Here is a 15,627-nt window from a genome sequence, read left to right on the forward strand (position 1 = left end):
TGAAAACACTAGAGTCACAGTTCTTAAAACTAAAATGTATCCATCAGAAGATAATGGTGTGGCAAGGTGGAGAAACAAGGGCCTGGGTGGGATTCAGTCTCCAGGCTCGCGGGTGAGAGTCATGCGCACTAACCAGTCAGCCAAAGGGACATTTCCTTGGCCATGTAGCCAGGGCGCATGATCAGTCATGTCACAGTGACAGGACGCTCACACCGTGACATCTCCCGGAAGTCTGGGGATCGAAAACCTTGCCACACTGGGAAATATATGGATTATTTGGAAAAGACGACACCTTTTCATCTACCCAAATTGTCACACAAGTAGATGGTGCCTTACAGCTATAGCAGCAGCAATGCTTCAACATTGCTAAAGGGCTTTCTGCCTCATAATAAATCTGTGAGCAGCAATCCTGCATGGAATTCTCTTGGCGCTAAACCAAAAAGTAAATCATGTCCCAGGGGAACGAGAGGACAACTAGCAACCATCGGAGCCTCACACCAAGAGGTCTTCAATGCAGCTGGCCTGCTCCCCCATTCAGGCCTGAGCAGCAGCACACAACAGCAGAGAGCTAGCTAAATGAAGATTATTAAAGAAACTTGTCATCAGTCAAGCACACTGACTGTTGCTCCACAACAGACTTATGTCACTGCTGAATGACCCCAGATCAAATGAGCTGGAAAGCCCCTTCTCTTGCCCACAAAACAGGGTACAGAATGAGAATAATGACTACATCGCTACAAGGAAAGAAGCAAAAGTCTGAGCCTCAACCTCTTATAGTGGATGATTTTTGTGCCAATAATGTGAATGTAAATGGCAGAAATACCAAAACATAGTGTTTTCCCACACGGTTACTGACAGGAGAGAGAGAAAATCCCAACATCCATCCATTTTCAACTGCTTATCCAGAGTCGGGTCACGGGGGCAGCAGCCTAAGCCGAGAGGCCAAGACTTCCAGCTACTTGGGCCATCTCCTCCAGGGGAATCCTAAGGCATCCCCTTGCCAAGAGACATTGTCCCTCCAGCATGTCCTGGGCCCTTCCTTGGGTTTCCTCTCAGTTGGACGTGCCTGGAAAACCTCACCAGGGAGGCGTCTAGGAGGTATCCTAGTCAGATGCCCGAGCCACCTCGACTGGCTCTTCTCTCAAAAATCCCAACAACCCTTGCTAAACATCTCGCTGTTAATCAGCTCATAATATATGTTAATGCAAATGAAATTGGGAAAAGACAGTCAGAGATGCTGAATCTGAACTTTACTGCTTTTTTGAAACCGCTCAGCTCTCTGAACACTAGGGTGTTTATCAGTAGCTCGTTACCACCGGTCAGAAGAGGCAATGAAAGATTCAGTAGGTTGTTTGCCCTGAACAGCTGGCTCTATGCTGCATGCAACAGAGAGAAAGTTCACTTTAGTGATCATTTCAACTTCTGGTATCGCATACACTTTTTCTGAGCATACATTTTATTATAAACCTTTAGCATATTCTGCCTCTTTCTTATTCCTGCCCCAGCAAGGACACCAAAAGACATGAGGAGTCAAATCAGGAAATCTTTTCACAGCACATCTGCTATCACAAAGGAGAACATCTTGCTCAGCATGCCAAGGACAATGTTAAAGAAGATTCAAAACAATGAACACACCAAAGATCCACATCAGCCTGAAAACTCCCTAAATGTTTCCTTTCTGGCCATCACTAAGGAACTGGTCACTCCAGAAGCTAAAGTTATAACTGAGGATAACTTTTTTGAAACTCCTTCACAATCTTCAGATAGCTCGGCAGACTCCCTCTCCATTTCGTTCACTTCTAGTGTCATGTGTCCCCTGATCCATTTCATTGTCGCCCACCTCCATATCCCACACACTTCACTCCTCACCCCTTGCCCCCTCCACGGCCCACCAAGGGTAGTTCTCCAAATGCACTGCTCAGAGTAACTCGGACTGGTGCAGCTCAGCCCAACCACAGTTTCCAAGGGCACGGTTTAGTATGTTCTCTCTACTTTCTCCCCAATTTTTAGTCCCTGCTCCGTTGAGGTACCTGGTAAGGTTGAGTCGGGCCGGCATTGTGACTCTGGCCGCTGATTGGCTGGGGGTGGAGCCAAAGGTTGCTCCAGAATTCTCTGTCTGCTACTTCACTGCTTGCAGCCATTTCCTGGTTCAGAGCCTGACAATAAACCATAAAACTGAGCAAAATGTCTAAAAACACCACCATTTCTCAGCTGAGTTGTTTCTGTGGAGCATACAGGGTACTTTGCACTGTTTATTGATCACCACATGCTATTTTGTCATGAGTAAAAAATGCACCTGCTCATTCATATAATCTAAGAAACCTTATAACAGTTTTTTGTCGGGGCCCATTCAGTCCAGTGTCCTGCCACCATTTCTATGAAGGTAGCTTTATTGAATGTCAAACCTCTTAGCAACAAGTCATTTTTAGTAAATGGACTTATCTCTGCTCATGATCTTGATTTTATGCTCATATCTGAAATTTGGTTAAAGGCTAGTAGCTGTGCACCAGTTCTCATTGAATCAACACCAAATTTCACATCTCTAAACATGGTTTGATCTAACAGGAGAGGTGATGATGTGGCTGTTATTTTTTAAGATTTATGCCTATGGAAAACGCTAGCTAGTGTGTGGTGATTTTTACTCTTTTGAGTATCTTTGTTTTGTGTTGAAACGTACACCCAAGATCTTAGTGTTAATATGTTATAGGCTTCCAGGGTGATATGCTAATGTCCCCCCCCCCCCCCCCCCCCCGCCCCCCCACACACACACCTTCGGATTGGTAGATTTCAGCCTGGCAAGGTCATCAGCTGGAGGAGTCAATGTGCTCCTTGCTTCTCCCAAGATCTCCCTCCCACCTGTTACTGTAGGATTGATTTGATTTGATTTGATTTGACTTGATTTGATTAAGCGTGATTAGTGCTAAAACACTGGAGGTCATGTTCTGTGTCCTGTTTTTCCCACCCCCTACCCGGTTTCCCTTCAGGTATCCTCCACTGGCTGTGTTATTTAGATTCCCTTGGCCTTTTGGGTACTAACTATATTTGTAATTTCCCCAGTTAATATCAGCCTTGGCATTTATTTAGATTTGGTATTTATTTGCTCCCCAGCATTCCAGTGGCTTTAGTTCAGTTGTTTTTCCAGGTAATTCGTTCACTCAGCGGTTCTATGCCCCATTAGATGTCTAAGCTGCAGCTGTTGCACACCTGCTTAGACTCTATCAAAACCTGGATGGCTGGGAGCTTTCTACAGCTGAATGAAGATAAGACTGAGATCCTCATCTGTATCCCAGACAAGCTGGTTCCCAAAGTCAGAGACTCTCTTGGTCAGCTTGCTTCCCACACCAAACCTTCTGTCAGGAATCTTGGCGTGACCTTTGACCCAGCTCTCTCCCTGGATTCTCAAGTCAGTTCTCTTGTTCGCTCTTCCTTCTTCCATCTCAGGAACATTGCTAAGCTGAGTCCCATTCTGTCCCACTCTGAACTTGAGACAGTTATCCACACCTTCATCTCCTCACGCTTAGACTACTGTAACTCTCTTTTCACGTGTCTGAGCAGAACCTCCCTGAACCGTCTACAGGTGGTTCAGAACGCCTGTGCTCAGCTTCTGACCAAGTCCTCCAAACACACCCACATCACCCCGCTTCTCCTCCAGCTTCAGTCAACTTCAGAGTTCATTTCAAGATCCTGGTTCTGGTCTATAGGGCCTTACATGGACAAGCACCATCTTACATTGGTGATCTTCTTAGTCCCTACACCCCCAGCAGGTCCCTGAGGTCCAGTGATCAAAGCCTACTGGTTGTGCAGCACACCAGGATAAAGACCAAAGGTGACAGATAATTTGCTGCTGTGGCCCCCAGACTCTGGAACTCTCTCCCCCTGAGCCTGAGATCAGTGGACTCGGTGGTCTCCTTTATAAAGCAGCTGAAGACTCACCTGTTCAAGCTGGCTTTTGTATGACCTTCTTCACCACTCTCTCTTTATTCTGCTCTCCCCACCTATTCCACCTTCCTCAGGATCCACGGATTTCCCTCTTTCCTATTCACTCTCTCTCTTTCTTAACATTTTTTCTTTTAAATAGCAATTGCTTAAACTTGCTCAATGTAAATATATTTTTAAACATTTTCTAAATATTCTTTATATTTTTACAATTTTTTATATTTTTGTTTGTTTTTGTGAAGCGCCTCATGATTTTTATCTTGAAAGGCGCTATAGAAATGACATTTTCTTCTTCTTCTTCTTCTTCTTCTTCTTCTTCTTCTTCTTCTTCTTCTATTCCATGTAGAATTGTTTATTTGTCAATGAGCCTTCTAGTTTAATCTGTACTGTTTTCCGTTTTGATCCAATGTAGTTACTGATATCCTTTCTGTTTTGCCCATTTAGCATATTGGTCTCACCTGATCCTCTTCAGCTACACTCCCCACACACCTACTCCCAGTCTCCTTGATCACTGTCCTCTGTGTATTCAAATCCAGGGGCCTCATTTATCAAACTTTTTGTACAAACGTTCCTATATTCTTTCCTACAAATGAAATTTAGGATGTGGGTACTCCTGATTTATGAAATGTGCGGTGGCCTCTCGTACGCACGTTCCTCTGCAATCATCTGATGATGAATCCCACCTGTGCGTACCCAGGTGCTTGTGTCCATTCACCATCATTTACAAACAGAAACACCCTCAATTAACCATACTTGGTCACGCTACATCCTTAGCATAAGAGGGAATTCCCAGTTGATTTTTTCCCAGAAAAAAAAAAGAAGAAGGTGGAAAGATTCTCCACCCCCTTCACATACACAATGGGCAAAAGATATTATGTCTTGTATAGATTTGGACAAAATTAGGTATTCTGTGAATGGATGTAAAAATAAGTTTTATAAATTATGGTATCCTTTTCTAGATTTCTTTGAGAGATCTTTGACTATTGTTTTCGATTAGCCTACAAACCCACCCTTCCCCCACTTCATTTTTATTGTTTAAGTATTTTTATTTTCATAGTTATTTCTATTTTAGTTTTACTTTTCAAAGTTATGTTTTGATTGGTATATACATATAGGTTTGTCTGTATATATGCAGGCTTATGGGTTGAAGTGTATACATGCTAACTGTTTGTAGTGGAATAAAAGAAAAAAAAGTGTAACGTCTGAGGTGTTTTTGGTATTTTGATACTGAATCTCTGTTTAATAATAAAAAGACATTTGAAAGAAAAAATAAGAAGAACTTTATCGACAGCAAGATCAAGACACTGGCTGCCGAAGCGAGAAAAATCCAAACAAGTTGCAGAGGTTATACAGTAAACGCAGTCGAGACAGAGGAGAAGTTCCTGTCAGAAATCAATAAGAAAATGGATTTGATAAATGGTAGAATATCGGGTTCTCATTTACATTTAAGGGGTCGTTCTGTTTGGAGTTAGTTTAATTTGGAAATGTCTGAGAGTGCAGCGTCAGCCTCTTCTGAGCTGTCATTCAGTCTGGTTGCATGACTGTGGTGCAGAGGAGGTTCTGGAGGGTTCTTGTAGTTGTAAAATAAAATATGAACTGGAGTCCGATTCGCGAGGTTTGTCTGTCGTGCCACAAAGGGTCCCAAATCACAGCATAGCAGAAGGACAACATCCTTCTCAATAAACTGGGTGGGACTATCAGGCACAGTTCATCATTGGCTCATATTTTGAAGACAACAAATGAAAGGGGATCACCATGACATGTGGGGTCCCCCAATGTTCAATTCTTGGACCACTGTTCTTCAATGTCACTGTTTTAAACAAGTCAATGACTAGATGTAGTCAAACTTTCTTCAGTTAAACAAAGGTAAGACTGAAGTTATTGTCTTTGAAAACAAAAAAAAAGGATAGGATGGAAGTTATTGCTTGGTTCCAGAGGAATAAAGACAAAGATTAAGGTTAGAAATCTTGGTGTCATAACTGATTCAGACCTGAGCTTCACTGGTCACAGTAAGGCTATAACTAGATCAGTGTATTATCATCTTCATCAAATAGCAAGACTTGGAGGTCTCATTTCCAGATAAGACCTAGAAAAACTCATTCATGCGTTCATCTCCAGCAGGCTAGATTATTGCAATGGTCTTCCCTAAAAAAAGCTGTGAATCAGCTGCAGCTTATTGAGAATGCCTCTGTGTTTCTCTTGCTTTGTTTGCCCTCTCCCCTCCATCTCCTGTTGCTAATTAAACCTGCTTTGCTCACCAGTGAGTGTTATATCACACTATTGAGGTGGTTCTGTTGTTGAAATAGGAAGCCAAAAGGTTGGTTTATACTTGACGCGTCCGCGAGGTTCGCATAGCTCCGCGCGGCAAAATTGCGTCATTTTAACAACCCCGCCCCTCCACCTGGCCTCAGTACGGCCCAAACTTTCCGCACCGCACACCTAGGAAATTTTCTAACCACACGGACGGTCGAGCACGAAAAAAACATGGTGGACTGGCAAGAACTAGTATGGCAGAGTTCGTAAATACAGACATTTGTATGATTCAGCTCTCAAAGATCACCGTGATCAACATGTTGTTAATAATTCTCGGAGAGAAATAGCTCGCACTGTCGGAAAAGACGAGGATGCTGTTAAAAAATGCTGGAAAAACATGGGGGAATGATATGTGAAGGCAAGGAAGGGGAACAAACGGAAAAGCGGTGATCCTGGTGGAAACAAGAACACTCTACCAATTCTAAAAGAGCTGAGTTGGCTCTCAACTTTTATTAACAACTGTTATAAACAACAGTAATTTCTACTTCTACTATGGTGTAGTGTTGGATGCATGCCATAGAGCTCCATACTGCCCCCTACAGTTTGGGAGAATATTGGCTCACCGCAGAGACAAGCCGCATGAACCATAAACGCTGCAAGTTGTGAAGGGCGTTCCATCCACGAGCCCCATCACCAAGCGGAAAGTAAATGTGTCAAGCATAAACCAAGCTTAAGTCGCACTTTTTTTCATAGTCTGGCCGGTCCTGCTACTCCGGAGCGACTTATATAACAAAATATGTACGCTACACTGCGCTGCTGCGGGCCAACTCCGACCCAAGAATGAGTTCCCCTGTCCTGCTGAGAGGGTTTCAAACACCACCTTCCTCTGCTGGAGACCATGGCGCGCTGCTGCGGCGCATTATTCGGTGATTGTTACCGGTACTTGTCTTGCAATGTGAAACGCTTGGTCTCAGATTTTGTAAGAAAAATAATAAGATTTCCCCCCAAAATACGACTTATATATGTTTTTTTCTTCTTCATTATACATTTAATGGCTGGTACGACTCAGGAGCGACTTATAGTCCAGAAAATACCGTACGTTAAAAATAGTGAAAACTTGCTCAAAGCAAAATATATTTTCATTACGGAAATAACTTATAAAATTACCGATTTAATTTTTTTTTATTCACAGAAAGGTACTTTTCATGAAAAAGCGCCGCAAACCTCCACCTGAACTCCATGCGGTCGATGGGTGTTCGACAGAGTTAGCTCTGGCTGTAGCTATGTGGCTACATCCGTTAGCTTGGCTCCTACCTCCGCGTTAGCTTTGGGTTAGCCAGGGTTAGCTTCAGGTTAGCTTGTAGCTAGTTAGACCGGGTGTCGTCAGTTGATCCCAGCCTTACAGCCCCACCCTCAGCTCCACCTCTCTTCCCTTTTTTGGAATTGTCTGGGCTTGATGGAACCTGTGACACATTCAAAATGGCGGTGGTGGCCACCTCCCATTTTAGCACAAAAACTTATTATTGGAGTCTATGGAAACCCATTGTCCAATATTTATATCTCGATGGGATAAACAAAGTAAGTGACGCCACCATCGGCGTCAGCCTGATGATATTTGCAGCCGCAAACGAAACGTTGCAGGTAATTAAACCTTTTCTGTGTTTTAAAAAGTACTGAAAGATGGAATTTGAACTCATTCGTGTTTTGCCTGACAAACGTAAAAGTGACTGCGTTCGTCCTGGCGTCCTTGAACGGGTTTATGAACGCGTTCTTTCACCGTTCTGGCTCAAGATCTCCACAGAGCTTTTCCGGTGCTAAACCCTAGCTAAAACATCCTTTTAACCATAGAGTTTATAAAAAGTAGAACCCGCAAATGTGGCCAAACATAGGCAGTAGCAGTTGGTGCGGCGTCTACTCTTCTATGTCAATGCTGTGTGCAGGAGTCAAAGTTCATTCAGAAAAATTAAAAAGGGACCTAACTGAAAGATTATAAATTTTCTAATGTTTTGTACTTTTAACCCTCTGATGCATGAATTATGAAATCTTCAACCATGATTTTTTAACAATTTTTTTCATTCGTCTTTAGGTGTGAATGAAACAAATTTCAACAAATATTTTTTGTAAAATTTTATAATTTACAAATAATTTATTACATGTCCACCTCAGTGGACAGCGTGCATTCTGAGCATGAAATATGTTGGCTTGGCTTACCGAAGTCCAAACGGAGGGGCTCAAATGCAATAAAGTCTTCAACCGCTGTGATTAATAGCAAAAACAAATAAATAACAATTTTGAGTACCTGTCCACTGTAGTGACCATTATGCATCAAAGGGTTAATATTGCACTTTGAGATTGCTACCTCAGCCTGCTTCCTAAGATTGTTTAATAATTTCCCATAAAAAAAATGTTTTCCTCATGTTATTGATACTATACTGTAGGATAAAAACTGCAGCTGGTTATGAGTGTGGACTGAACGGGTGCAAACTATTGGAAAGTTATTTCACATATATGTCGCCGGCCGTATCAGTGAGGTGCGTCACCGGAGGACAAGGTGATGCGAAAAGCATCAGGCACAAATAAAAGCATCAGGCACAAATAAAAGACAGAAAACATAAAAGGAAATGAGGACATAAACAATCGCGTGTTAAATTAGTTTTTCAGGTGGCGACACCTGATTTGGTAACGTTACTGTGGCCGTGAAGCTACTGTGGCAATGTCTAGAGGGCGTCAATAATCTGAGCTTTGCATGCGCAAGCTGGTTAAGGTTAGGATGGGGGTGAGGGGAAGGTTAAATTGCAAGAGGGTAAACGTCACAATTTGGTTAAATGTCCGTTTTACGGCGGGTGTCAGTACCGACGCTCTGGCACAGCGCGTTGCCTCCCGACGCGCAGGAGCTTGTCACCTGCTGACAGCAGGCTGCTGTCTTTTCCGAGGACTGCATCTTGCCGGTCATTATCACGTGACAGCGACTAGTCGATGACAGGCATAAAAAGTCACTATAGAGCAGTGAAGTCGACTAGTGACTAGTTCATACAACCCCTACTGCTCCCCAGAGTGTTCTGCAGCATAATCAGCACGTTCTCTTTGAACTTGATATCAAATTTTCGCCTCCTCTTCGTCTCCGCACCTGCCACGGTTAAAGTTACCCTTGCGGTCTATCACTGGCAAATCAAAAGTGAGACGGATGACACAACCGCCCCCCTGTGCTTGTTACCACATTCCACCCGGCCACAATAAAAAAACGGCCATTATTCACCTCCGCCGACTCCGACACCGGCCAAAATATGACACCCGGCCGTTAACTGAATACAGGCCAATATTAGAGGATTTAGGTATACACACATACATACTTATATATATTTATATACATATATAAATATATATAGACAGATATAGATACATACATATATTTATATATGTGTGTATGTATATATCTATGTATATATGTATATGCAAAAATATGTGTGTGTGTGTGTGTGTGTGTGTGTGTGTGTGTGTGTGTGTGTGTGTGTGTGTGTGTGTGTGTGTGTGTGTGTAGTTCATTTTTGGAACAGTGAACTTAGTTCAAAATGTTTTAAATTATGAACTAAGAAATGAAATAGTTCGTTTTAAAATGTATGAACTGAACTTTGGACTAGTTCGTATTTTAAACGAACTTTGCCAACACTGCCTGCACCCCTGACTTATCCACACCCCAAGGCCCTATGTGCATGTTTGTGTGATGATGTGAAGGAGCAGGAGGAAAATGTCTGAAGTTATTCTATGGTTATACCCAAAGCTCATACCTCCTCTGGCTGATGGAATCAGCTTCCTTATGACCTCACATGTGCCCCATCTCTATTGAAAATTTTCATGTATTCATCTGTCTTTGAATTAATGTTTCTTATGCTGCAACTTCTGCATTGTAACTGCTCAACTTTGTCATTTTCTGCATCTTACATCAAATTCTTTTGTGTATTTTAATTTAAATTTTTAAACTTGGTGTTTCATCTTGTCACGTCAATTTGAATGTTTTATGTTGGTTAGGGTTAGTAAAATCATTATTTTAGGTTTCGTACAATCATTTAGGGCTCAAAGGGGTGTTGCAGATGAGTCTCAGCAATTAACACACTACAATTTAACGCTTTATAATATCGACAAAGCCATTTTTATAGCTTTGGAATCAATCATAAATTAGGTTGACTCCTGAAACAAATCAATTATAAAAATATGGTCAGCAATGAACTTCTGTGAGTTTTAAAAAACTCTTATGAAACTGTTCATGAAGTCGTTTACCAACAGTCTCTCACAAAGACATGTAAATGCAGGCAGAATCCACCATTGTCCTTCTGCATTTTAGTTATAGAAATATGGAAAGACTATGTTTCTGTAATGCACATAGAATCCAGCAAGAAGCACGAGCAGCCATAGGAAATTCACCTTGTTGTAGGAGATGCTGTTGAACATCTCACTGATTTCAGCGGGCTTGCTGACCTCCTCCTCTTTCCGGGACAGAGGGTGAGATGAGGCCAGGGCATCAATAGCTAACACCTTCTGCACATCATACAAAATGATGTCGTCTTTCTGCCTCCAAATAGAAAGTAGAGTCAGGAAAGGCTTACCTGAGCAGGTAATATGTGTGAGAACTTTATAAAATTAGGTCACTATTGTTGATCATACAATGTTCCAGGTGGGCTCAGCGTAGTCAGCTCCGAGGTACTCCACATACGAAGCAAAGCCCTCGTTCAGCCACAAGTCATTCCACCAGTGCAAAGTCACCAAGTTTCCAAACCACTGCAAGAACAACAAATACCCAAAGACAATGATTATCTCAAGCCTGTGGCAGCAAATACTCTGAGATCATCTGCACTAAGTACAGCAGATTACTTGTGTGAGCCTAATCTGTCCAACATGTACGTACTTCCTCTGAAACCGTGTCCCAGTTCCGACAACATGGGTGTGCTGATACATCCTGACTTGTAAATAAACACTCTCTGTGAGCTCCGACATTTTTGCTGCTGTAATGTTTAATTTCCTGGAAAAATTATTTGCTTTCTGAATTTCTTTATATTGAAAACAACAACAAATTTCAGTCTTCCTGTCTCCTTTATACTTCTACTTCAACACGACCAAACTTATGAAAGAACAGGTTTAAATAAAACCAAAACATAAAGTCATGAAAGCCTTTAGGAGGAAACCAGTGACAAACCATGTGAGCGAGTTCATGAGCGATGACAGTTGTGACCCTCTCTTTGTTCCCTGTGGAGGAAAGCATGGGGTCATACAGCAAGGCCGTTTCCCTGTATGTCACCAGTCCCCAGTTTTCCATCGCTCCAGCGTTAAAGTCAGGCAGGGCAATCTGATCTACATGGAACAAAAATATAATACAAGCAAACCATTTAACACTCAAACTGACACATCCACACAAACATTTTCCAGATGTTAAGAAGTTGACTGTATCTGAATTTTATATAATATGGTGTCAGCTTATAATAACCAGGAATGCTGCACACATTATGGTTCCAGTGTTGTTGGAACAAGATGAAACTTTAAGATAAAATTCTAGATTGTAAAGTTTGCACATGCAGAGAAAAATTTTCCTTATCTCACGTTTAGGTTTCAGTAAGATAACAGAAAATACTCTTATTTCTCCGGTTGTGTTCTCGACGAATTTGAGCTTTTTAACCCACCATACCAAATTTAATTGTTTAGCACATTTAAAAACAGCATGCCAGCTGACCAAAATGCTGCACAGAGTTGTAACATGATGGAGAAGCCATTTCTCAAGGTTATTATCCTTTGACCACAGTTCCCTTTGACACAGTGCCAGAGTGCATGAAACAGCCTCAAGGTCATGCATTCGCTTCTAAACTGTTTACCTTCCAGCAATGAAGACAGAAGATGAAGACTCTTTTCTTTTCTTTCATTAGATCAAAGGACTCTGATTTCAATAAAGCTAATCAAAACAACTGTTAGTCAATAATACAATGTGACCGATCTGTGAAATCACAATATTATGATTAATATGTTTTTAATAAATAAATGACTTATTTTACTCACTAGACACGCTGATACATTAAGGTAAATAATCACATGACACATTGCTGTTGCTGATCCAATCAGAACCTTCCCCATCTGAAGCGTGGCAGAGTCTCTGTGGTGTTTATTGATTCTGTCAGCTTTGATTCTGTCATGGTCTGCGTCTACGTCTCCCCTTGTGTGTCTCCTTGTGTTCTCCATCCCTCTCTAGGTTCTCCTTCTGTGTCTCCTAGCGCCCTCATGTGTCCTTGTTCTGCCCCTTCCCTCTTGTGTCTCCTGGTGTTCTCCATCTGTCTCTAGGTTCTCCTGTTGTGCATCCTTATGCCCTCTTGTGTCATTGTCTACGTCTTCCTCGTGTGTTCCCAGAGCTGCAGCCCTTCTAGTTTTCCTTCCCCCCCAGGTATTTCCCTCCAGCTCCTGTGCTTCTTTGGCCCCCTTTTAGTCACGCCCCAGTAGGTTCTCTTTCTGTAGTGTTTTCCTTTAGTTTCAGCTTCCCATAAGAATACTAGTTATGGTTCATGCCCTTCTGGTCTTTTGGTCTTTTGGTTTTTTCTCTTAGGTCATTTTCCTTTAGTTATAGCTGTTCATGATTTAGTGTGTTTTTCCCACCAGTGTTTATTATTTTTGTCCCCCCCCCCCCGATTAAGTAGTTATGTTTCCTGTTCTTTTTGTCTTAGATGTTATTCTTAGGTCAAGTTAGTTTCCTCCCTTATTAATAATTGTGTTCACCTGTCTCTCTCTCCCCACACACCTGCGATTCATCTCCCTCTCATCCTCCCAGTATATTTAACCCTGTCTGTGTCTCAATGTGTTTGTCGGTCCATTGTTTTCTGTCAGTCTCGTCTCGTTTTTGGATCTCTAGTGTTATTAGTACTTCTTGAGTCTCTAGTGTTTTTGGATCTCCATTTCAGTGTTTGGATTTTTAGTTTTTGGCTCTCTGCCTTTGGATTATCCCCAAATAAAGAATTTTTATTTCATCTTCCACCCCTGCCTCGTGTCATCCTGGGTTTCTGCATTTTGGGTCCTAACCACCTCCTTGCTCGCATCGTGACAGATTCGTCCAGAATCAAAAACATCCAGATTAATAAAACAGTTCCAACGCCATTTTAAGTTCAGTATTCACAGTATTCAAGATCCCTTGGAGTTCACCGCATGTTAAGTGAAGTATGGAGAGGCCATCTGTACTTTTCTTTTTAAGCTAAGAACTATCAAGCTGGGAAAAATCTTTCGTTGTTATCAACCAACAACGGTTTCTTCAGAATAAAAGCTGAACTCGCTGACCCAAGGAAGGTCCCCATTTTGACGCTGTGAAACACCTGTCACTTTTTACCTGGAGACTATCCAAAGACTAGTCTGTCGTGCTATGACGCTGTACCATTGGCTCCAGTACCGGAAGGAAGGTCCGAGGACCTGGGCATTCTGGATCCATCGTGGAGGTCTTACTGAAGGGTATGTGGATGTGACAAAACTGGCGTCTCGTGTGTTTATGACCACGGGCTCAAACTTGATCAGTTAGGAGCAAAACATCATCTCCCACTCAAACTCTGCTTCTCCGGATATGGAGGTTCTGAACTTGACATCATTCACACACACACCATTCACCTCACACTTCATTCCAACAGAACTTTCATCATTAGAGAGTTAGTCTTGTTAAACTGTTTAAAATTATTTAGTAAATAAATTTCCTTAAACGTTTGAAAGTCTCTCTCTTTTCTCTTGTCTCTTGGTTAATGCAAAGTGTTATTTAAAGTCCCTGTGATAAAAAGATCCAATCTTCTGATTAAAATAACCCAGTGTCCATTAGATGGGATTCATACTAGATATGAATCTTTAATCTTAGGTGTGTTCTTGCTGTGTCTTTGTAAATCCATGCTTTCGTTCTTTTTTAAACACAGAAACAGTTTTGTTTACCTGTTTGTAGCTACGGTTTCGCCGACAGCTGCCGGCTTCTTCAGGCTGACGCTGATGGTGGCGCGTCACTTCCTTCTCCGTTTATCTGCGGGCAGCAGAGGACGTTGTCGCCCTCTACTGCCCGCTCTCCCCTCTCCCCTCAGAAAAAATGTACAAACACTGGATTCCCACAGCAAACATAACACCAAGAATATATGGAACACCAAAAATACATAAACAAAACACCCCACTTAGACCAATAGTTGACAGCATAGGTACACCAACATACAACATGGCAAAAGATATCAGCAGAATCATCAGCCCGTTATTAGGAAATACAGACCAACACTGCAAAAATAGTATAGAATTGGCAAAAGAACTAAAGGAAATTACGATAGAAGACAACGACATACTCATCTCACATGACGTCACATCTCTGTTCACGAAAACACCAACCCAAAAAACCATAGACATAGTAGTTAACAGAATCAGACAAGACAAAACTTTACATAAAAGGACAAACCTCACAGCAGATGACATAGCACAACTGATAGGACTGGTAGCTAACTCCACTTACTTCACATACGACAACACAATATACAAACAACTGGAAGGCTTCGCCATGGGTAACCCGTTATTAGCCACCCTGTGCGAGTTTTTCATGGAAGACCTAGAGCAAAAAGCCATAGCCACCGCCCCCCCAAACTGCAAAATAAAACTATGGAAACGCTACGTAGACGAAATACTGGAAATCATACCAAGAGGTCAAACAGAAACACTAACACAACACTTAAACAATATTGACGACACGGGCAACATAAAATTCACTTATGAGTTAGAAACAGAAGGCAGCATAGCATTTATGGATATGAAAATCACCAGGCAGACCGACGGGACCCTAAACATAAACACATACAGGAAACCAACACACACAGACCAATATTTATTATGGACATCAGAACACCCCACCATACACAAAATGTCAGTAATCAGAACATTATATCACCGAGCAAACATAATAACAGAAGAGAGAGACCGTAAACAAGAGGACAAACACATACAACACGCTTTAAAGACCTGCAGATACCCGACATGGGCAATAAACAAAGGAAAACAACAAACAAAAACAGAAAGCAAAGAACAACCCAAAAAAAGAACCAGAAACCCAGAAAGACAAGAACCAAAACCAGTGATAACCCTACCATACATCAGAGGCATAACGGAAAAAATAAGAGCAACAATGAAAAAACACAACATAAACACACCAACAAAGCCATACACAACAGTTAGAAACAGATTAGTACACCCAAAAGACAAAATATCAGCTGGACAAAAATGTGGAGTCATCTACGAAATCCCATGCAAAATATGCAATAAAACATACATAGGAGAAACCGGACGCCAACTCAATACACGGACAATAGAACACAGAAAGGAGTGCGAGAAAGAGGCAAATCGTAAACACACAAGAGCAGCAAAAGAAGAAGCAGAAAGTACAATAAAAAAGTCAGCCGTAACAGATCATTGCTT

General features: G+C 41.8%; 1 protein-coding gene across 2 annotated transcripts in view; it reads right to left on the bottom strand.

The window, feature by feature from the left end:
• The window catches only part of LOC107374274 (aminopeptidase Ey), a 48,347-nt gene that overhangs the window by 19,742 nt on the left and 12,978 nt on the right, over nucleotides 1-15,627 (bottom strand). For both annotated transcript variants that reach the window (XR_008559434.2, XM_054732581.2), the window contains exons 6-8: nucleotides 11,378-11,532; nucleotides 10,849-10,962; nucleotides 10,609-10,752 (exon numbers count right to left, since the gene is read on the bottom strand). Coding sequence is in view for 1 of the 2 variants with exons in the window: in XM_054732581.2 (XP_054588556.2) it covers nucleotides 10,609-10,752; nucleotides 10,849-10,962; nucleotides 11,378-11,532 (413 nt within the window). In the remaining variant the exon portion in view is untranslated. The remainder of the gene's footprint in view (nucleotides 1-10,608; nucleotides 10,753-10,848; nucleotides 10,963-11,377; nucleotides 11,533-15,627) is intronic.

This window comes from Nothobranchius furzeri, chromosome 9 (genome assembly GCF_043380555.1).
Source record: "Nothobranchius furzeri strain GRZ-AD chromosome 9, NfurGRZ-RIMD1, whole genome shotgun sequence".
NCBI classification, from domain to species: domain Eukaryota; kingdom Metazoa; phylum Chordata; class Actinopteri; order Cyprinodontiformes; family Nothobranchiidae; genus Nothobranchius; species Nothobranchius furzeri.